Genomic DNA, 23,720 nt, shown 5'->3' with positions numbered 1-23,720 from the left:
CCGGCAAAAGCTATACCGGGCATGCCCGGGTATCAAGGGCGAGCCTTGGAAAGGCGAGTCTGGATCTGCCCGGGCGTGTTTGGCTGCGGCCTGGCAAGTCGAGGCTGGGCGTGCCCGGGCGCTCTGGGCGAGCACAGGAAAGGCGATAGCGGGCATGCCCGGACGCTCTGGGCGAGCCCTGGAAAGGCGATAGCGGGCATGCCCGGACGCTCTGGGCGTGCCCTGGAAAGGCGATAGCGGGCATGCCCGGACGCTCTGGGCGAGCCCTGGAAAGGCGATAGCGGGCATGCCCGGACGCTCTGGGCGAGCCCTGGAAAGGCGAGAGCGGGCATGCCCGGGAAAGACGAGACCGGGCGTGCCCGGGAGGTTCGGGCGTGCCCGGGAACAGTGAGTCCGGGCATGCCCGGGAGAGGCGCGTCTGGCCGTGTTCTGGCCGGTGCAAGGCGATTATGTACATCCAGCGGTAACCGCTACACCATCATGTATTGTATTTGTGCAAAGTGTGAACAAAAGCGGTCCATACATGTCCGAGATATGGTTGCGGACACACGCACGGATGGACGGACGAGACCCAATCCATAAGCCCCTGTTTCGGGCTAAGTTCAATAATGGAGGATAGCGCCATTATGGTCAACGGAATATCCACGGAACATGGAATTTCTCAAGGCAGAGTTTTCACCGTCCTCCAGAAACAACTGGGGATGTCCAAGGGTTCAGCAAGACGGGTCCCCTAAAACCTCAGAACTCAAGATTGACAGCACGGCCGCCATTTTGCCTCCAGCTTCTCAAACTGTTCAATGCACATGGAGCTGACTCGATCACTCATCTGGTATACCTGGTGACCAAATATGGCTTCACCAATGGGACCTGTGCCTAGTGATGATCTGTTTGATAGTTGAAGTCCCACACCCATGTGGCCGTGAACTCATTGCCGATAAGGAGTTGACCTATAAAATAACCGAGTTGCAGCTGGAGGAGAAACCTGAAACCCTCCATTTTATACCGAAATACACAGTTTGAAGCACAAATAGAGCAGCAGGTGCATACAAAAATATTTAATCCCACAAATAAATTACAAATTTACTTTGCGCCCTGATAAATCATGAATTCGGCAAAAATTCAACAGTGTGTGATAGCATATCAAGAGCAGGCGAGCTATCCCCAGCACATTGTCCAAATTCCAATTTTCTGCTCTAACCTGCAGAAGGAATTGCATTAGTGGCACTACCGTGCCCTCAGTCAATGGTGCTTCTTGCAGCCACTTGATGCAAATGAAAGAAGAAGATAATTTAGTGCAATGCATCTCACAGAACATACGATCTGCACCCTAAGTTGATGATGCATACGAAAAAAAAGAAGAAGAAGAAGATAATTTAGTGCAATGCATCTCACACAACATACGATCTGCACCCTAAGTTGGTGATGCATACGAAATAATAATAAGAAGATAATTTAGTGCATTGCATCTCACACAACATACGATCTGCACCCTAAGTTGGTGATGCATACGAAATAATAAGAAGAAGATAATTTAGTGCATTGCATCTCACACAACATACGATCTGCACCCAAAGTTGGTGGTGCATACGAAAGTAGGAGAAGAAGAAGATAATTTAGTGCAATGCATCTCACACAACATGCGATCTGCACCCTAAGTTGGTGGTGCATACGAAAGTAGGAGAAGAAGAAGATAATTTAGTGCAATGCATCTCACACAACCTGCGATCTGCACCCAAAGTTGGTGGTGCATACGAAAGTAGGAGAAGAAGAAGATAATTTAGTGCAATGCATCTCACACAACATGCGATCTGCACCCTAAGTTGATATTCTAAGATCATGTTCGCAGTGTCAGCGTAAGTCGTCCATGCAGACACTACCGAACACTCACAGAGCGGGAATTATCGACTGAGACAGAAGTGGGCTTGTTGCGTGAGCGATATTTTTCTTCCCACCGAATGGGTCATACATAATTTAGCTGCATCACAAGGAAGTACATTCCCTTACCAGATGCTGGGTTATTCACCAGAGCCCATAACTCTGTTATAAACTGCATTTTATTAGGTTTTTATGGATGTAGAAAAATAGGCTTATGGAGGTGCTAAATGACACCTCATGGACGTGTTCAAGGAGGGAATACAAGGAGACACGGATACCGCAAAATGAATGAATGTACGAGTGGCGCAGAGGAAAAGGGGGAGACGGTCAGCCGGTCAGCAAAGATCAGGAGGGTCCACAGGAGCAGCAAAGATCAAGAGGATCCACAGGAGCAGTAAAGATCAGGAGGGTCCACAGGAGCAGTAAAGATCAGGAGGGTCCACAGGAGCAGTAAAGATCAGCAGGGTCCACAGGAGCAGTAAAGATCAGCAGGGTCCACAGGAGCAGTAAAGATCAGCAGGGTCCACAGGAGCAGTAAAGATCAGGAGGGTCCATAGGAGCAGTAAATATCAGGAGGGTCCACAGGGGGAGTTAAAGATCAGGAGGGTCCACAGGAGCAGTAAAGATCAGGAGGGTCCACAGGAGCAGTAAAGATCAGGAGGGTCCACAGGAGCAGCAAAGATCAGGAGGGTCCACAGGAGCAGTAAATATCAGGAGGGTCCACAGGAGCAGTAAAGATCAGGAAGGTCCACAGGAGCAGTAAAAATCAGGAGTGGGTATGGGAGCACGCATGAAGACTCGAGCGAGGAGTATGAGGCAAAAGGAAAAGGTGGAAATAGAGGAGGGGAGGAAACACGGTGACCGGAAAGTACTGAAGCTTGGGTTAGGAAGGGTTAATGTGGGGATAAATGATTGCTGGGGGAACGAAAGAGTTGAGCTGTGCAGTCAGCCTGGATTTTGGGAATTTCACCGGGAGGAGGTTATATTGGAAGAGCGAGAGTAATGGAGGGCTTCGGGAGCAGAGGGAGCTATACCGGAGGAGAGGAGGTAATAAAAGACAGGCCATAGACCTGCGTGCGATGCAATAGCGACAGACCTTGTGTTTCGGCCTCATTGCAGGAAATTCCAATACTACTGAGAGAGTGGGATTCCTGTTTACGTCAGTGAGATCATTGCTTTTGGAGCATTTTGGAATTTTTCAGCTTATTTTAGTCTTCCCACATCAGTGTGAAAAGGACGCCTACCTGGGAGTTTAGATCATGTATCCAGGTCACCGCTCTCATCCTGCATCGTACACCCACGCGGAGGCATTTAGTGCCAGCTCCGGCATCATTTCCAATCCCGAAGCAATCGTCCCTCGCTGCCTGCAATCCCCCTACAAAAGTCTTCGAACCATGAGGACTTTTCATTAATTGTCTATGATCGGAGGGAGAATTTCATTTGCCTGCCATAAAGCCGGCTTCTGAGGAAATGGCTTCGTAGATAAGAGTTAGGAGCACCATTCCATAATTATATTAGTACACTGAATTGACTTTAGTCTGGACATCGTCATTTCATTACTAGCCATGTGCTCCTCTTCTGACGTCACTACAAGCTTTCAGGACAACATGCTTGAGATTTATTTTTAAATTAAAGAGACAAAAAATTCTGCACAGTGGTTCAAAATCGATCTGGACATTTGTTTATAAATGGCTCCATAATTTTAGTGGATTATTTGCGGATACAATGTGGAGGGTCATGGAGGAGCTAGAACATAGAACATATCAGGATGTGACAGAATAGAAGGAACAAAAGGAAAGAGAGAGAGGAAACACACCAACAGCAGTGACGAGGGACAAAATTGAGGGAGACTTGGACAAATATGGGATGTGGGGAAGAGTGAGGGGTAGGAAAGGATGCACCGGTTGGACAAAATGGATTCGGAAGAAAATTCAGGAAGGAAAAACTGGAAATTTGGAAAGAGGTGAGTTTGGGTGGAGTAAAAGGGTTGACGGGGGAAGAAAAGATCATGGTTTTGGATGAGAGGATGATCTGAGATTGGAAGTTCATTCCACAGGTGGGAAAAAAGAGGAACGAATGAGTGGAATTTCTAGATTTTGGGGGTTTCACCAGAAGGGGGTTGCTGGTGGACAACGTGTGCCCTACATAAACCTGGGGGAGGGGGAGGGGAAGCTCAGAAATAGCAGAGGGTACAAGACAAGAAAGGAGAGGTGGCAGAAGACAGAGAGACCACCGTCCTGTCTATGGTGGGAAAGTGATCGGTCCATAACTAACCTTTATTGGGGTGATTTGCATTGATCTTGAAGGCCTTAGTTTCCATGCAGTCAATCTGAGCAAAGTGTGAGGCAGGAGCGCCAGCCCAGAGTAGGAGAGCAGTACTCCATCAAGCTTCCGGATGAAGGCCTTGTCGGTGGATAGGCGTTCAGGTGTCCCAAGGAAGGACTTTGTCGGTGACTGGCGTTGGAGGCCATCTTTGAAATGTCGTTTACCCAAGAAAGATCGTGGCTGATAGTGAGACCCAGGAGTTTGAGTGACTGAACTTCCTCAAGAGGATTGCTAAGAAAGTTGACATGAGGGTTTGCCAGACGGCTCTTTCGGAGATCGTGCGAATGTGCAATTTATCCGGATTGAAAGACATATTCCAAGTGTTTGACCAGCTTGTGATTTGGTCAAGGTCTGGAGAAAGGGAAGAGGCTGCAACCTGCTGATCTGAAGAACGAGGGATGGCACGACAGAGAGAACAGTCGTAAGCGAATAGACAAAGAGGACTTGTAAAATAAAGAGGCTAGCGCGGTATTCATGCTACGAACAGGTGGGAGGCCAAAAGCAAACAGATAACGCAGAAATAGTGAATGGCAAACCATGAACCAATTAATTCCACATTCCTGTGCAACCTTCAGTTGAACGTCAGGCATGGGCAGCCGGTTCGTGAAAGACTTGGGCAAAAAACGTACTGCAATTGAATGTTTCTACACGCGGTCAATGGCGAAACTACAAATGCCGAATTCACGAATTCACGAAATCCACGAATGTCACGGGTGGAAACCCTCACGTAAATTCCTCATTCTGCTTTAAACGAAATCTCTCTATATTTTCATTCCTAACAGCATCATTCCAATCACGAATTAATAATATAACATTATTATAACAAAATACAATGTTTAAAACACTCGTGATGTAAACAAATATAAAGACTCCGATCTGACGTGGTAACCCATACAGACGAATCTGCCCGTGAGAAAGCGCGGATATGAAACGCTTTGTACGAATGTAAAAATCATAATTATATTGAGACATTTATGAAACTTCCCACCACCTTAGAAGGGACGGACTGACAGACAGACACACAGACAGACAGACACTCCTGTTTGGAATATAGATAAAGATGATTCATTAATTTGGAGAGAATTCATCTTCCCCTTAAATTGTGCATTTCCTGCTTTTAATGCGTCTGCTCAAAATCAAGATGGCGGCAGGTGGGGTAATGATAAATGGGTGGACAAGCGTTATGCTTATGAAATTTCTGGTGAACGAAAACGTCAATGCTGTTGAAACTTACAGACAGTTCGGTGATCGATTAATTGTTTGCCGAAGAGCACCTTTGGGGCAATACGTGTTTCCAGGAATGATACAATTGAGAATGATGTCCTGTACTTGCTGCACGGCAGGTCGTAAAGAATTCTCCGGTGAAGGCAAAAACAAAAGCTTTGACTCAAAAGGGAAAATCATGCGTCTAAAACTAGAGGAGAGCTTGAGGGTAACGTAGGTATTGATCTTTCCATACCCAGGGTGGACGTTATACTGGGCGCCCCGTCTGCCGGAATTAGTTGGTGGAAGTTAAAGATCCCATGGTGTACTTCGTGAGGAGAAGGCGAGCTATCAAATTGGAAATTCCTGCCATGACTTCCTGTGTTGGAGTGGCGACCCATCCAGGATTGCAGTCCGAGGCAAGAAACTGCTTCAGTAGCTCATGCGTAGAGCAGGTTTGGACCTGGATATCCAGGGTGGCCTAAAACCTAGGTTACCGAGATCAAGTGAAACTCATTGATTTTCACATTGAGGCAGGAGATCATATTTCTTATTACCTCGGCCACAAAAGGTGGATGGAGGTTATGTTTTCACCCCTGTCTGGTTGTCTGTTTGTTTGCTTGTGAACAAAATATCTCAAAAAGTTATGGACGGATTCGGAGGAAATTCGGCAGAGATGTAGCGTATGTGACAAGGACGAAATGATTAGATTTTGGTGAAGATCCGGATTCGGATCCGGATACTAGAACTTTAAAAGTGATTCTTCACCATTGGGAGACGGGGACAAAAACGATACATAGCAGGACATCTCAAAAAGTTATGGACTGATTTGGACGAAATTTGGTGGACTGGTTGGGTGTCGGACAAGTACGATTCCATTAGATTTTGGTGAAGATCTGAATATGGATTCGGATATGAGAATTATTAAATTTTTTAAGTGACTTCACCATTGAGAGATAGGGCCAAAAACTATACATTGCGGGATATTTCAAGAAGTTACAGATGGATTTGGACAAAACTTGGTGGACAGGTTGTGTGTGTGACAAGGAAGTATCGATTCAATTTTGGTGAAGAGCGGGATCCAGATCCTGCTAGAAGAAAATTTTAAGTGATTATTCACCATTGGGAGATAGGGCCAAAAACGATACAAAGCAGGATATCTCAAAAAGTTATGGACGGATGATTTTGTTAATTGTGATTTTGTGTTGTGATTTTCTGGTCTACTCTGGGATAAAAAACGTAAACTGTTCACCTGGTGGAGGTATGCTCTCTACTGAGTGCCGTTCTAGTTTTTAAGACAGATATGTAGAGATGTGTGACTATCGGCTTGTTCTTGTCACCTAACCAATTCATCCACCAAGTTTTATCATCACTCGTCCACAAATTTTTGAAAGGAAGAATCACGAAAAAAAAAAATCTCTGATCCGGATCCGGATTCGGATCTTCACCGGAATTTAATCAATTCTTCCTTGTCACATGCGCGACCTCTCCACTACATTTTATCCGAATCCGTCCACAACTTTTTGAGATATCCTGTTCACCAACAGACGTACAGACAAACAGACAGGCAGGGCTAAATATGTCAAGTTGAAAAGGTACAGGCACCAGGTGCAACCCTCAATATTTAATGAATGATCCACTTTGCCAAATAGAGTTTTGTGAACAGTTTTTAGATGAGTCACAAGAGGATGCTCCTGTCATCCCCCCCACATCCTTATCCACAATCTTTATTACCCCCATTTACCTTTCCTATCCCAACGTTGCTACTTGCAGGTTCCTGTGCTTCCATCCCTCCTTGCCTCCTCATTACCTGCTTGTCCATTCCTTTGCTAATTGAGTCGAGCAGTTGCTCCACTGTCCCGCAATAATTTCCTACCCTCCACCCGATGCTCTTCCATGAGCCATGGTCTTGTCGAGAAAAACAACAAAGTAACTCTGTTCAATCGCATTTTGTAGTTATATTATAAGAAGCCGCTTTCACAATAACCAGCTGTATCAACAGATGCAATTGCGTTAATTGGAGAAACTGATGTTCACCTTGTTATTGAGCAGGAACTGAAAGTGTCATGGAGTTGTAACTATCTGGGGAACCATCTGGTCATGTAGTGTCATTGGACCATTCAATTAATGCACAGCTACATCACAAAATCAACTACACGGTATTTATAGAATATTTACCTTGCAGAGTCGACGTGGTGCGAGCCAACTGTATGGTTTTTAAAGTTTTTTTCCCTCTGATCCAAAAAGGCTGCCAGTTCACGTGACCGATGACGTCATAAATTTACTTTCTCCAATATAATTGTTGCGTAGCTCACGCTCAATAAATTTCAAACTGATTGGACTAAGCGTTGTACTTGTCGACTTATGATGTCATGATGAAGGCTACAATGACGTCATCGTTAACAACACTTATTTCCCATGCAGAGTTATTCACAATGAGCCACGTTTCAAAAAAAATATTTATGGAGCAGTTTCGGAGATGTAAGAGGTCAAAAGTTGTTAGTTTATTGCCAAGATAGTGCCGGTACCACATGACCTATGACGTCATAATTATCAATAAAAAAAACTCTGCACAAGTATACGCATACTACGGTGAAAATTTTGTCAATCGGACTAACGGTTGCCGAGGAAATGAATTTAACCAAGATGACACTCATACCACGTGATCTACGACGTCATTATTATCACAAAAATTCGACACGAGTAGACGAATACTATGGTGAAAATTTCGTGTCAATCGGACCAACTGTTGCTGAGAAAATTTATTTTAAAGATACAGACATGCACGGACATGCCCGATCGCTTAACCGCACTTTTCGCTACGCGAGCGCAGGGTAACCAGAGAGTTCATAGAACACATTATCACACTCAATCTTGAGAAACAAGGATATGAGCAGGGTCTGCGAGAGGCAAATTTTTGATTGGTCGTGATGACGTAAAATGCCATAATATTTTGTCCCAAGTATAGCACTGCTAAAGGGAGGGTTTGGAAGGCGCCAATGAGGCAGTTTGTGCTCTACAGCATTCAAGTACAGTATATAATTAAATTTAAATAAAATAAAGGTTTTAAAGGTTGTAGAAAAAAAATTCTTAAAGTTTACCGCCGTCGATGCAGCGTCTTTTACAATTTTCACCATGGCTGCGCCTCCTCCTGTATAATTTTTAAATAATAATTATGACGTCATAGGTCACGTCGTGCGGGCGCCATCTTGGATAAAACAAAAAACCTTGAACCGCTATATCTCCGAAAGCGCTGCGTAGAAAATAAATGACACATGGCTCATTGTAAAGAACTCTCCATTGGGAATAACATATGTTAATGATGATGTCATAGGTGCCTCCATTATGATGTCATAATTCGACAAGTACAAGACTTCATCCGATTAGGATGAAATTTCTTGAGCATAATCTGGGGATAAATTGGTGGAGAAAAATAAATAAATAATGACATCATCGGTCACGTGGTTCGGCCCCCATAATTTTTACCCTCACCAGAGGAGAGAGTATTGCATTTGGGTCCGTTTGTTTGTTTGTATGTCTGGTTGTTTGCACAGAACGAGTATGCTATTCTCTGTAACCGTTGGTCCGATTGACAAGAACATTTCACTGGAGGGGCGCCTCCTCCTGTAAAATTGTGTTAATGATAATTATGATGTCATATGTCATGTGGTACTGGCGCCATCTTGGAAAAACCATAAAGCTTTTCACCTCTATATCTCTGAAACCACTCCATAGGAAACAAGTACAAAAAGGTTTAATTAAAACAAAAGCCGCGTCGATGTTACACAATGCCTAGATGCAGCTGTGCCTATAACGTCGATGTTATAGGCACAGGACATTCCTATTGATTCGATTACTTGATGTTATTTTTGTGCAAAGTGAAAATATATCTCGGCAATTTCCCGTGTGTGGCGACGAATTTTTAATATATCTCGGCATTTTCCCGTCTGTTATTTCAGGCGGTGTATGACTGACCAGTGACCATGCCGCGATTTAAAAAAAATATATCTCGGCAATTTCCCGTGTGTGGCGACACGTGAACGAAGCTATGCTCCTCTCTCCACATTATTGTGACGACGTATAAATTAAATATTTCATCGTGACGATTGTCATCAAATGGACGAATTTTTAATATATCTCGGCATTTTCCCGTCTGTTATTTCAGGCGGTGTATGACTGACCATGCCGCGATTTAAAAAATATATATCTCGGCAATTTCCCGTATGTGGCGACATGTGAACGAAGCTATGCTCCTCTCTCCACATTATTGTGACGACGTATAAATTAAATATTTCATCGTGACGATTGTCATCAAATGGACGAATTTTTAATATATCTCAGCATTTTCCCGTCTGTTATTTTGGGCGGTGTATGACTGACCATGCCGCGATTTAAACAAAATATATATATCTAGGCATTTTCCCGTCTGTTATTTCGGGCGGTGTATGACTGACCATGCCGCGATTTAAAAAAAAAAATCTCAATGGACTTGAAGTTACAGGCCTTTGAGAATTCATTTCGTTCTATAAAGGGCAACTTCCATCGGATTTTCTTCCCGTTTTTTTTCAACCGAGTCTAAAACTATGTTAGCGACTGTGAAAAATGAAATGATATATCGAATTTGATTTGAAATAAAACTGTGTGAGAGAGGAAGACACCACGGGCCTACAAAACAGGCCTCAAAGCTATGCGAGTTAATAAAATGGTGGATATTTGTTTATATGAAGCCTCTCCCACAATGGGTGGAGCTATGGTTCGCAGAATGGGTGGAGTTTTGAGGTTTTGTCTTCTCTGCAAGAACAAGAACAAGAAGAAGAACAACAACAACAACAGCAGAGGGCACTCTATTAGCAGCGTCTGCGACGCGGCTAAAAGTGAAATTTGGATCATTGTCAGGTATATCCATGGGGAACAACATACAGTCACGTGAAAAAGTAAGTACACCCCATGTAAAGTTTTGGCTTTTTCAACATATTTCAACATACAGCTATTTGATCTTCATTTCAACAATATTGATAGATAAAGGTGATATAATATAACAAATATCATGAAACATTTACATTTTGTAGTCCATTATATAATTTAAATAAACATAAATGCAAATTTCGCATGTGGAAAATGTAAGTACACCCCTATATTTATCACTACTTCAAATACCTAAAATTAGAATGAGGTGCACCAGCTCAGGTGCAAATGATTAGAACATCGTTCGAGAGGATCTTGGAGGAACCTGTCTTATTTAAACCTCAGACATTTAGTTTGGTTTGCTCTTTGTTGTTGAAGTGTGCGGCGTCACCATGCCTAGATCAAAAGAGTTCTCTGAGGCCTTCAGAAAGAAGGTTATAGATGCCTACGAGTCTGGGAAGGGATTTAAAAAGATCTCCAAACAATTTGAAATCAATCATTCGACTGTCTGGAAGATCATCTAGAAGTGGAGAAGATTCCAAACAACTGCCAACTTGTTCAGGCCAGGCCGCCCCAGCAAGTTCAGCCCGAGAGCAGACCGCAAGATGCTGAAATAAGTCTCTAAGAACTCCAGAATGTCATCACGGGACCTACAGGTAGCTCTTGTCACTGTTGATGTCAAAGTGCACGAGTCCACCGTGCAAACAAGTGCAAAAGAGGCTGCGCAAATTTGATATACATGGGAGGTGTGCCAGGAGGAAACCTTTGCTGTCCAGAAAGATCATCAGGGCAAGACTAAAGTTTGCCAATGAACACGCAGGCAAACACCAGCACTTCTGGAACAATGTGCTCTGGATAGATGAGTGCACAAATTTGAGGCTGCACAAAGATGAGAAAGAGGCTGCACAAATTTGATATACATGGGAGGTGTGCCAGGAGGAAACCTTTGCTGTCCAGAAAGATCATCAGGGCAAGACTAAAGTTTGCCAATGAACACGTAAGCAAAGACCAGCACTTCTGGAACAATGTGCTCTGGACAGATGAGTCAAAGGTAGAGAGAGCTATTTGGGCACAGTACCAGAAAACATGTTTGGCAAAAACCAAAGACAGCATTTGACCACAAGAACCTGATACCAACTGTAAAGCATGGTGGTGGAAATATTATGATTTGGGGCAGCTTTGCTGCATCAGGGCCTGGGCAGCTCACCATCATAGAATCCACTATGAATTCTTCATTGTACCAGAGGGTGCTTGAGGATAATGTGAGGCCATCTGTCGGAAAGTTGAAGCTCAACCGAAGGTGGATCTTGCAACATGACAATGACCATAAACAAATCAGTAAATCCACCAAGGAATTGCTGAAAAGAAAGAAATGGAGGGTTCTGGAATGGCCAAGTCAAAGCCCGGATCTAAATCCCATGGAGATGTTGTGGGGGGATTTGAAATGAGCTGTGCATGCAAGAAACCCCTCAAACATCACACAGCAGAAAGAATTCTGCATGGAGGAGTGGGCAAAAAGTTCTCCCAGTCGATGTTAACAGTTATATAAGAAATGCATACTTGAGGTTGTTTCTGCTAAAGGGGGCAAGACCACCTATTAGAGCCAAGGGTGTACTTATTTTTTCCACATGCGAAATGTGCATTTATGTTTATTTAAATTTTACAATGGACTACAAAATGTAAATGTTTCATGATATTTGTTATAATATATCACCTTTATCTATCATTATTGTTGAAATGAAGATTAAATAGCGGTATGTTTAAATATGTTGAAAAAGTCAAAACTTTACATGGGGTGTACTTACTTTTTCACGTGACTGTATGTATATTCATGACGATGTTATCAGCATCTTTATTATGACCTCATAATTAGACAAGTAGAATGCTTGATCCGATCAGTTTGAAATTTCTTGTGCATGATCTACACAAAAATTGGATGGGAGAATTAAATTAATGACGTCATCGGTCACGTGATTCAGCCGTCATATCCGGTTGAACATAAATTTATGTCATCAATAAACAACACAAACACAGCAGGTAATAAACACCACACAAACTACAAACGTCCTGGTGAGGGTCTGCAATCTCTAATTTAGCTATTTTTTGTTTTAAAATTTGTTTGACTTCCAGACATGCACACAGAGGGAAAAAATTATCTCACTCCATTATAGATAGACACACTTGGGGGTAGTTGCCACAAACACTTTCCCTGGTTAAACGGACATTAACAGGATTTTGTGGTCGCAAACGACCTGAATGGAGTGCATTTCTCCATTTCAGGAGTACGAGGAGGACTTGTTTATTTGGGAATAGAGCAAAAAAAAAATTTAATATAAAGGTCACCAGGAAATGATTAGGAAGAACCTATTTGCTGGCACATCTCATGACCAGCCGCACAGAATACACAACCGAGACAAATCTTACCGCTCGACCATCGCAATCTGTTCCAGCATAGCCGATCCCGTGTTGGCCTTCCAGCTTCCGCAGATGGACGTTCTCCTGTTTGCGGAGCAAAGATTGATGGCAGATTCTTAATTCCCAGTTGCGTAACTCGTTCCGCTTCTTCTAGATATGTTGTTTGTCACAAAAATCTTCACTTTTGCTCCAAAACATCCAATAATTTCTAGTGTGTTGATCAATAAAATGCTTTTAATTATTTCCTTCTTGAAAACCTGCCTGTTTTCCCTTAGTCGGGCCTTTCAAGGTGGATAGTAGTTCAGGTGTGCCAATATAGGAGTTCAGGCCTTGTCCAGGCTGTGCTGTTCCTCAATTGTGCACAAGTTTGCTATTTTACAGCTACATAAGGAAGACTGTTTTCGATGGTGGCCTATCATCGAAAACATTGGATTGGTTTCTTAGTTTATGGCAGGAGTATTGATGATTAAATATAGCGTTATTTCACAAAGTGTAGCCGAGTTATCGCCGGCACCCTGGAGAAATTACAACATTCCTGTTATCTTCAGTTTACGGTGGTGGCCTACCATTTAGGTAGTATATTGTAGACAGCAACCACCCAGGGTGGTACTACCGTTCTGACTTAGGAGCGTTAAAGTGGTACCCGGAGCCATCCTAAGCTCTCCGTGTCAGGATTGCTGGTCTTACTTTCTGTCTCACTCAAACTATAGCTACCGGGCTAGCTTTAATCTCTCTTTCTCGCAAACAAACACCAGACACTTTTCTTCTCTATTATTTAATGCTCTCACGTGACTGTAAGTGATGTACAGTCACGTACATCACCAGTCTCCCTCGATGAGGGCTATATAGTCCGTGCCTGGAGCCTCCAACATTAAAAAGTCGGATATTCTGCGGCAAGAGTGGCTTCACCTGGAAGTCCAGGATTGGGGTTGTCCCAAAGCTCTGTCAAAAGTATGGGTCTTCAATATTATTATTTAAAATGCGTAAATATCTCCAATAATTTGAAAAATTGATCATTTATTGAAAAATCATTTTTTGATCCTCTACCTGCTTCCTCCATATAACTAAAAGGACAAAAATCCAGGAAAACAATTGTTGTTAAACCATACATCTGATAAGTTATCAAAAATCAATATAAAAAAACAGTGCGAACAGTTCCCATCCATTTGAACTTTTTAACAAGCCACGTGTTTTGATAAACTTCACTCTAACTAGGAATATGTTAATGATTTAGTAAAGAGGGGTGCATCTTTGGGGGAATTTGTCGTTTCAATTTGCTTTTCAGAAGAGCAGAGAGCAGCTCCATCAGAGGACTAAAGAGAGGAGGGATTCTTGTTGTATCCTCATTGAGGAGGACCAATCCTTTAACATGAATGTGTGTTCACTACGGTCTATTTTTGAGGATAAAACAAACTCGAAAAACATCTTCCATAAAAGAGTAATTGTGTCTCTTGTATTGAAAATGTAGACGGTGGTTTGCAAACTGAGCCTCATGGGCGGTGTACAGAAGCGTTTTTAAAAATAACAATAAATACAATGCGCAGGGAGGTCAACTTTGTTGCACATGATGTGCAATCCACGCAGCGTAAACTGAGTATTCATTTACATCCGTATGATGTCCAATAAATAAAGAAGATATAAGCACACCTGACACTAGGCCGAGGCTTCAGACTTTGGCATGCTCATGAGGCTGCACCGTCAAATAAATTGATCCAACCCGTCATTTTTGACGGGCTTTTATACTAGTGTGATAATAACTGCTTAGGTAAATGTAGTGAGTTAGTATCCGCATAAGTAGGTGAGTTTAGTTCCTCCATGAACACACTTAGGAGCAACCTCCTAGTACGACTTCACCTCTGACTCCAATTAACCAGTTAACCCAAAACACAAGTGTCAGGATTAAGGGAGTTGTTACCGGCTTCCAGAATGTTAAATTGCTTTGCTCGTAATTGCATGCAACAGATGAGCGACTAAAGTGGTGCATGAGCAGGAAGTGTGGCTCACATGTAGGCCTTGTAGTTTTGACCGATCTTCTGAATACGGATGTCGTATTTTGAATCGATGTAAGGCTCGCTTGTGGCATAGGTCTTGGCCAGAGCAACCAGACCGGCAGTGTCTTCGAAATCCTGTGCATTTTCCACCTTCACCTGGAAGAAACAGTGGAACAGTCTGTGTCTGGACTTGAGAGTCTGATACAGTTTTTTCTAATTTTCCTGGAGGTTCACAGTCCATTGAGCCTCCTTAGAAGTTATACACCAGGAAACATTCCAATGAGGCTAGGTAGTTATCAAGGGGGATCATGATACACAATCAACTAGAACGGCACTCGGTAGAGTTTTATTTTTTATTTTTCTAGGCCAAAGCTTTTTGGGCACAATTAAATTTTTGGGCACAATTTTTTATTTTTCCTCAAATTTTCAGTTATTTAATCTTTTTCAAATTTCAATTATTTGTTTTTCATTTATTTAAATATTTGTTTGTAAATGTTTTATTTTTTCAATTTTAAAGTTTTCCATTTTTTTTCAATTTTCATATATTTTTTTCAATTTTCAATTGTTTTAAATTTCAAATTAAAAATTTTCAATTGTGTTCTTTTTTTTTCTTTAAGTCTTTTGTCTTGGTGTCCATGGTATCCTGCTTTTTGAACAATAATTTTCCACTATTAATATTTGAAATTATTTATTAATTTAATTATTTGATTTTTTCCCTTCAAATTTTCAATTATTTAATTTTCCACAATTTTAGATTGTTTAATCTTCTTCAAACTTCAATTATTTATTTTTTCATTTATTTAAAATATTTGTTTTTAAAATTATTAATTTTTTCAATTTCCAAGTTTTCCATTTGTTTTCAATTATTTCTTTCAATTTTCAATTTTTTTATTTTAATGTTTTAAATTTAAAATTTAAAATTATCAATTGTTAGTTTTTTCATTAAGTGTTTTCTCTTGGTGTCCATGGTATCCAGCTTTTTGAAGAATAATTTTCCACTATTCATATTTTTAATTATTTAATTATTTAATTATTTGCTTTTTTCCCTTCAAATTTTAAAATATTTAATTTCCCCAATTTTCAATTGTTTAATTTTCTTCAAACTTCAAGTTTGTTTATTTATTTATTTAAAATATTTGTTTTTAAAATTATTTATTTTTTCAATTTTCAAGTTTTCCATTTTTTTTCAATAATTATTTTCAATTTTTTAATTTTAATGTTTTAAATTTTTTATTTTAAATTCTCAATTGTTAGTTATTTTTTTCATTAAGTGTTTCATCTTGGTGCCTATGGTATCCAGCTTTTTCAAGAAAAATTTTCCATTCGTACTAATTTTAACTATTTAATTTTTCCATTATTCTTTTCCTTCAAATTTTCAATTATTTAATCTTTTTAAATTTCAATTATTTGTTTTATAATTTATTTAAATATTTGTTTTTAGAATTATTTATTTTTTCATTTTTCAAGTTTTCCATTTTTTTTCAATTTTCAATTATTTTTTTCAATTTCAAATTATTGAATCTTAATGTTTTAAATTTAGAATTCAATATTTTTAATTGTCAGTTGTTTTTAAAATTAAGTGGTTTGTCTTGGTGTTCATCGTATACTGCTTTTTGAAGAATAATTTTCCACTATTAAGATTTTTAATTATTTAACTATTCGATTATTTTTTCCTTCAAATTTTTTATTATTGTATTTCAGCCAATTTTCAATTGTTTAATCTCCTTCAAACTTCAATTATGTTTTTTAAATCTATTTAAATATTTGTTAAAATTAAAAAATTTTTTTTTTCAAGTTTTACATTTTTTTTCAATTTTCAATTATCCTTTTCAATTTTTTAATCTTAACGTTTAAAATTTTTAATTTAAAATTCTCAATTGTTAATTATTTTTTTCATTAAGTTTTTCGTCTTGGTGTCCATGGTATCCAGCTTTTTAAAGTATAATTTTTCATTAGTACTATTTTTAAATATTTAATTTTTCCATTATTTTTTTTCCTCAAATTTTAAATTATTTAATCTTTTTCAAATTTAAATTTTTTTTTTCATTTATTTAAATATTTGTTTGTAAAATTATTTATTTTTTCAATTTTCAATTATTATTTTAATTTTAAAATTTTTAAATTTTAATGTTTTAAATTTTCAATTAAATTTTTTTTATTTTTGGTTATTTAATTTTTCTAATTTTCAATTATTATAGTTCCCGGAGGGAGGTATTAGGTGTTTAGTCTTGGTGTGGCGCTTTTTGAAAAAAAAACTTTAAAAGTTCAAGGGAAAATTTCAACCAATTGGATAATCTATTGAGATGTCTATACCGGGAACGATCTCTGATCACAGCTCAAAAGTTGTATCTCATTTGAAACAATATTCAGGCATGGAGACTCATAGAAGAGCAAAATCACATTGGAAATTGATAAACAGACAAAATGGATCAAAAGGAAAGCAGTGGGACAAAACAGCAAAACTTCTTCCAAACCAAATCTCATACTCTGTTTGCAAGTAGCATTGCTCTTGCCGGGTCAGGGTGATGTCGCGTTGTCAGGATACCTTTGTCTGCCTTTATGCTCCCGGTTCAATCTCGGGGCACGGGAAACGTTTAACACCGAGGCTCATTGTGCATTTAGTCCTACAAGCCCGACTCGATTCTTAGCGAAAAGCAAAAAAAAGGAAAAGCAATTCCTTAGCGATTTATAGCAGCAATTTTGAGTCTTGAGTAAACAGCGGAGGAGCCACATCAATTCTGGGAAAAATGATAAATTTTTCAGCACATTCGGTCCGGTGTCTGCAAAGTGCATCTCTAAAAGGAGCATCCGTGAAGGATCACAATTGTTTATTTCCCTACAAGAGCGAGACTCGTGGTAAAGCTAGGTTGAGCTGATAGTGGGGCAACAGGGCATAAGTGGGCACAACCAGCAAGGATGAATCATAACGAGTAAATTATTATAACTGGTAAATATACCTGCTACCCCCAGGAGCGAATTACGGTGTCAGTCAACTACCTTGCACAATGCTATCTGGACAGCATCCGCCTCCCCTCCACTATCCCCTTTATATAAATTATTCTGGTATCACTTACCCCCTTTATATTATAATTTGACCTGAAATAATATGCACACAATACCTGCCATTTTGTCTGGGTCATCTCATCAGGCTCAGCCGGTAAATGGTCAATTTTAATTGTGCCCATGAGCCATGACCGACTCACATGAACCCTCAGCACCTATGCAAAATTTGGTTGAGATCGGCCAAGCCGTTTACATAAATATACATGTCTACCGACATACATACATACATACATACATACATACATACATAATACATGCGTACACACATATAGTAAATATGTACATGCATCCATACACAGATATATATATATATATATATATATATATATATATATATATATATATATATATATATATATATATATATATATATATATATATATGTACATACATAAATACATACACATACGTACATACACAATACCATTCATACACATACAGTACGTACATATACAATACCATTCATACACATGCATACATACATATACATACATTCACATACATACATACACAATACATACATACACATATGTACATACACAATACATACATACACATACATGCATACATACATATACATACACACACAATACATACATACACATACGTTCATACACAATTAGTTGTATATATACATACATACATATACATACATACATACATATACAGTACATACATACATACATATACATACATACGCATACGTACATACACATACATACATACATACATACATACATATACATACATACACAATACATACATACATACACAATACATACATACATATACATACATACACTATACATACATACATATACATACATACACTATACATACATACATATACATACATACACTATACATACATACATATACATACATACACAATACATACATACATATACATACTCGTACATACACAATACATACATACATATACATACACAATACATACATACATATACATACATACACAATACATACATAAATACAAACATAGAATTGGAATATTTTAGTTTGATGACAGTAGTTATGTAGTTAGTTATAGAACCTGCAAGGGGGGAGGGGGAAGCCTATTTTGCATTGTCGTGCTTGTGCACAGCATCGACCAAAAGGGGCATGTGCTCATCTCCACTCGCCGAACAGAGTACCGATGATTAGTTACACCTGTCCCTGCTGACCCTGGATCGAAATGCTGTCCATTAACACAACTCACATCAAAGGCAAATAAACATACCTTTCCCATGCCTGCGTGAGCCTGACCAATTTTCACCACTGCGGGGAACGATGGCGGGCTTGTCTGTTGGAGATAAATAAATAAAAAACACATACACATGACGTCACAAGTAATGCAACTGATTGTAGCTACCTTACTGATTCTGTTAACTATTCCTTGACACATTCGACACCTACTTTCGAATCGTTAAACCTAACATGCCTATCTCATTTAACACATTAACACGTTATATTTGGTCACGTGACCAGCCGAAAGGTGTCGCACACACTGGACGGAGTGCTCCATGGTGCAGCACCCCCAACAGGTAGTGCACCAGAACGACCAATTCAGTTAACAGTACATGCTCTCTGATGGGGATAAAAACCAAGTTTTAACTCTTACACGAGCCTCGACTTAGTATACAAAAAAGACCTATACGGATCACAAGTTCTTGACAAATGGGAGAACATCACGTGGTTGAAACTCCATCATCTAAATGTGAAATGACCATTTTTTGCTTCTCCTTGTAAACTCGAGCATCTTGGAAATACAGAGCGTGTGATCTTCATTGAAATCATTTTTGATCGTCAGAAGCATCGCTCGATTCGCATAAAAGTCAAAAAAAAATTCAAAATCCCGTGACCCAAACAATGACCACGTGGGTTCAAAGTGCAAAGCAAAAAAACTTTTCGCTGGGAATTCCTGGCATTCCATGGCAAACCAAGGAGAATCCTAAGCAGCTGCAGCATCAAATGCACGTGCTCTGAGAGAGATGGGGTGGGGGATGCAACAAGCATGTTGAACTCGTCAATGACGTCATGAGAGCTGTCTTACAAAGCAAACAGAACCTAAGAAGATCGGGTTGTGTTTCTGTTTGTGGTGGTAACGTTGGGGCAGATATGTAAAAGGATTACAGATCTTCACCAAAATCGAACCAATTCTTCCTTGTCACACACGCAACCTGTCCACGCAGTTTCGTTCGAATCCGTCCACAACTTTTTGAGATATCCTGTTCACAAACAAACAACAAACGAGAAAGGATGTCAAGCGGTAGCCTGACAGGTATGATGAAAATCGAGAGAATCAATATAATCGATTGATTTATTGATTCTGTAATTAAAATAAATAAATGATAATCGTAAAATAATTAATTTCTTAAGCAATTTGCTAATCGCATAGCTAAGCCACCACTGTTTCAATCGGAATCTGTAAGTTTTTGAAAATGAAGTAATTAATCGAATAATTAAATAATTAATCGATTAATTGATTAATAAATAAATCTGAATACCATTTATAGCCAAATCTCTTGGTCATTGTCGTGTCCAAATATTAGCTTCCTTGCTCAAAAGGTGCTTAAGATATTGCCCAGATGCGATAGAAAATAAATAAGTACTAAATAAATCCATAATAATTAAATAATTAATCGATTAATTGATTAATAAATAAATCTGAATACCCTTTATAGCCAAATATCTTCGTCATTGTCGTGTCCAAATATTAGCTTCCTTGCTCAAAAGGTGCTTAAGATATTGCCCAGATGAGATAGAAAATAAATAAGTACTTAATAAATCCATAATAATTAAATAATTAATCGATTAATTGATTAATAAATAAATCTGAATACGCTTTATAGCCAAATCTCTTGGTCATTGTCGTGTCCAAATATTAGCTTCTTTGCTCAAATGGTGCTTAAGATATTGCCCAAATGAGATAGAAAATAAATAAGTACTTAATAAATCCATAATAATTAAATAATTAATCGATTAATTGATTAATAAATAAATCTGAATACGCTTTATAGCCAAATCTCTTGGTCATTGTCGTGTCCAAATATTAGCTTCTTTGCTCAAATGGTGCTTAAGATATTGCCCAAATGAGATAGAAAATAAATAAGTACTTAATAAATCTATAATAATTAAATAATTAATCGATTAATTGATTAATAAATAAATCTGAATACCCTTTATAGCCAAATCTCTTGGTCATTGTCGTGTCCAAATATTAGCTTCTTTGCTCAAATGGTGCTTAAGATATTGCCCAAATGAGATAGAAAATAAATAAGTACTTAATAAATCTATAATAATTAAATAATTAATCGATTAATTGATTAATAAATAAATCTGAATACCCTTTATAGCCAAATCTCTTGGTCATTGTCGTGTCCAAATATTAGCTTCCTTGCTCAAAAGGTGCTTAAGATATTGCCCAGATGAGATAGAAAATAAATAAGTACTAAATAAATCCATAATAATTAAGTAATTAATCAATTAATTGATTAATCGAAAAAAAAAAATCTCTTTTTGACAAAGCACTTGTTCACTATTGTGCACAAATTTCAGCTTCCTAGTTCAAAGGATGGCTGAGATATCGCCCGGACAAATAAACGAGAGAACCTTGACCTACCAAGTCAAAAAACATTGACAGCCTCACTTTTGTCCTTCGGAAGCCTCTTTGATGAAGTTTAATGAAGATCGCAGAATAGCTGAAAGAATAGTTCGCGAGTTATCACGCTCACGGACAATGAAACAAACAGACAAACTAGAACGAGACTCAGTAGAGCGCATACTCCCGCCGTGGGTCAAGTTGGAATAGTAAGATTTCACAAAAGATTGAGGGAGTAGTTCAGTGACAACACAAGACAAGACAGACAATGCATATATATTTAGAATATATAGAAGATAATGTTTTAAAAAAACAAGGCAATTTCACTTACATTTTCGGATTCAGCGTTCAATTCTATAAAAGTGAGTGTATTTTGAGGCATGTTTGACTTCAAATAAAATTGTAAGCCAGGAAAACGTTCGTTTCATTCCTTAGGGATACAACATGTAAAACTGGCCCAAACGTCAAAACAAAACTCGCTCATTTTAAGTCGTGCAAGCTAATGCGACCACTCATTCTTCTGGGAAGAATCCCGTGCACATGCTTGTCACACTTATGAGTCACCTAAGTCTTTATAAGTTCATCAAATACTGACACCGCGATTGACATTCGCTGAGGTAAATGTTGATATCTCTTCTGAGGTATAAAAAAACCCCCAAAAACCCCAGTTTTAAAGCATTATACGTATCAAACGATACATTTTATGAAACGGGGAAACCGAATACACACTTTGGTGGTTTTAAAATGACAGAATATGTCTTTATTAGAAAAAAAAGAACGTTGAAGACGACGCTGCTAACAAAATACACCGCTCTAACGCATAACCACGAGTTTAAACTACATTTACAACAAATATGAAAACTATTTTCATATCACAATGTTAAATATAGAATATATAGAAGATAATGTTAAAAAAAAAAAAGCCCTATCTTCCAATGGTGAACAATCCTTCAAAAAATTCCTGGATCCCGAATAATATCCTGAGCTTCACCAAAAACTAATCAATTCTTCCTTATCCCAAGGGCAATCATCCCACCAACTTTCATCCAAATCCGTTAAGAACTTTCCAGATATTGTTCAGAAACACACGAACACACACGCGCGCACACACACACACACACACACACACACACACACACACACACACACACACACACACACACACACACACACACACACACACACACACACGGACATGGACACGATCGAATGCATTACTCCCTGGCGGGAGTAATGAAAAGTCACTCATAGAGCGACACTTGGCAAAAGAGAACAAAGCAGAATGGCACTCAGTGGAGCATCTTTTTGACCTCAAAAATAATAAGTGGTTGAATTCAGTGACCTGATATGCAAATCGTCTTCAAAGTTTAAGTTAATCAGATGAAAATTGACAATTTTAGAAATTTGGCCTATGTTGACCTTTTGGCATATGTTGACTTCAAATATAAATTGGTGGTTGACTTCAGTTGGCTGATGTGTAAATCCTCTTCAAATATCAAGTCAATCGGATGAAAATTGAGGATTTCAGGAATTCGAAAAAAGTGGTTGACCTTTGGCCAATGTTGACATTTGGCCTACATTGATCTCAAAAATAGTTGGTGGTTGAATTCAGTCAGCTGATATGAAAATCCCATTCAAATTTCAAGTCAATCGGATGAAAATTGAAGATTTTAGAGATCTGAAAAAAGTGGTTCACCTTTGGCCTATGTTGACCATACATACATACATACATACATACATACATACATACATACATACATACATACATACATACATGGCTCATTGTAATGACTTCCTGCCATGTCAATGGGATAAAAATTTAGGATTTTAGAAATTTCGAGAAAAGTGGTTGACCTTTGGCCTATCTTGACCTTTGAACTCAAAATAAATAAGACTCTGTCGGTCCTCTAACTCTACCATTTGGTGAAGTTTTGTGAAGATCAGTTTAAAATTGCGACCTGTAGGAAAGTATAAGTGAGCAGACACACACACACACACACACACACACACACACACACACACACACACACACACACACACACACACACACACACACACACACACACACACACACACACACACACACACAAACCAGAGTGATCAACATACTTGTCCAAAATGTTTTTTTTGCCAAGTAATGACACAGACCGGCATATAACAAAAATTGTACATTTTTGTCCGAACAAACAGACAGGGGTGAGAACATAAACTCCATCTACCTTTGGTGGCACAGGTAACCAGAACATTGGCAAAATGTTCCACAAATATATCTGAAACAGTTCATTCAACTGATGAGCCTCAAACTAAACGGATCCTGCTATGGCCACCATTTTGGATTCAAA

At 38.9% G+C, this 23,720-nt stretch overlaps 2 protein-coding genes across 3 annotated transcripts in view; one reads left to right on the top strand and one right to left on the bottom strand.

Moving 5' to 3' along the window:
- LOC137416504 (synapsin-2) overlaps window positions 1-23,720 on the bottom strand; it is a 360,597-nt gene that overhangs the window by 85,987 nt on the left and 250,890 nt on the right. For both annotated transcript variants that reach the window (XM_078770286.1, XM_078770287.1), the window contains exons 6-8: window positions 19,018-19,080; window positions 14,728-14,870; window positions 12,733-12,807 (exon numbers count right to left, since the gene is read on the bottom strand). In XM_078770286.1, the coding sequence (XP_078626412.1) occupies window positions 12,733-12,807; window positions 14,728-14,870; window positions 19,018-19,080 (281 nt within the window). The remainder of the gene's footprint in view (window positions 1-12,732; window positions 12,808-14,727; window positions 14,871-19,017; window positions 19,081-23,720) is intronic.
- Window positions 1-23,720, top strand: part of LOC144889570 (uncharacterized) — a 434,610-nt gene that overhangs the window by 216,396 nt on the left and 194,494 nt on the right. The gene's annotated exons all lie outside the window — the stretch shown is intronic.

Source organism: Myxine glutinosa, chromosome 1 (assembly GCF_964187855.1).
Source record: "Myxine glutinosa chromosome 1, kmMyxGlut1.1, whole genome shotgun sequence".
Taxonomy (NCBI): domain Eukaryota; kingdom Metazoa; phylum Chordata; class Myxini; order Myxiniformes; family Myxinidae; genus Myxine; species Myxine glutinosa.
This window is presented reverse-complemented; position numbering and strand designations above follow the sequence as displayed.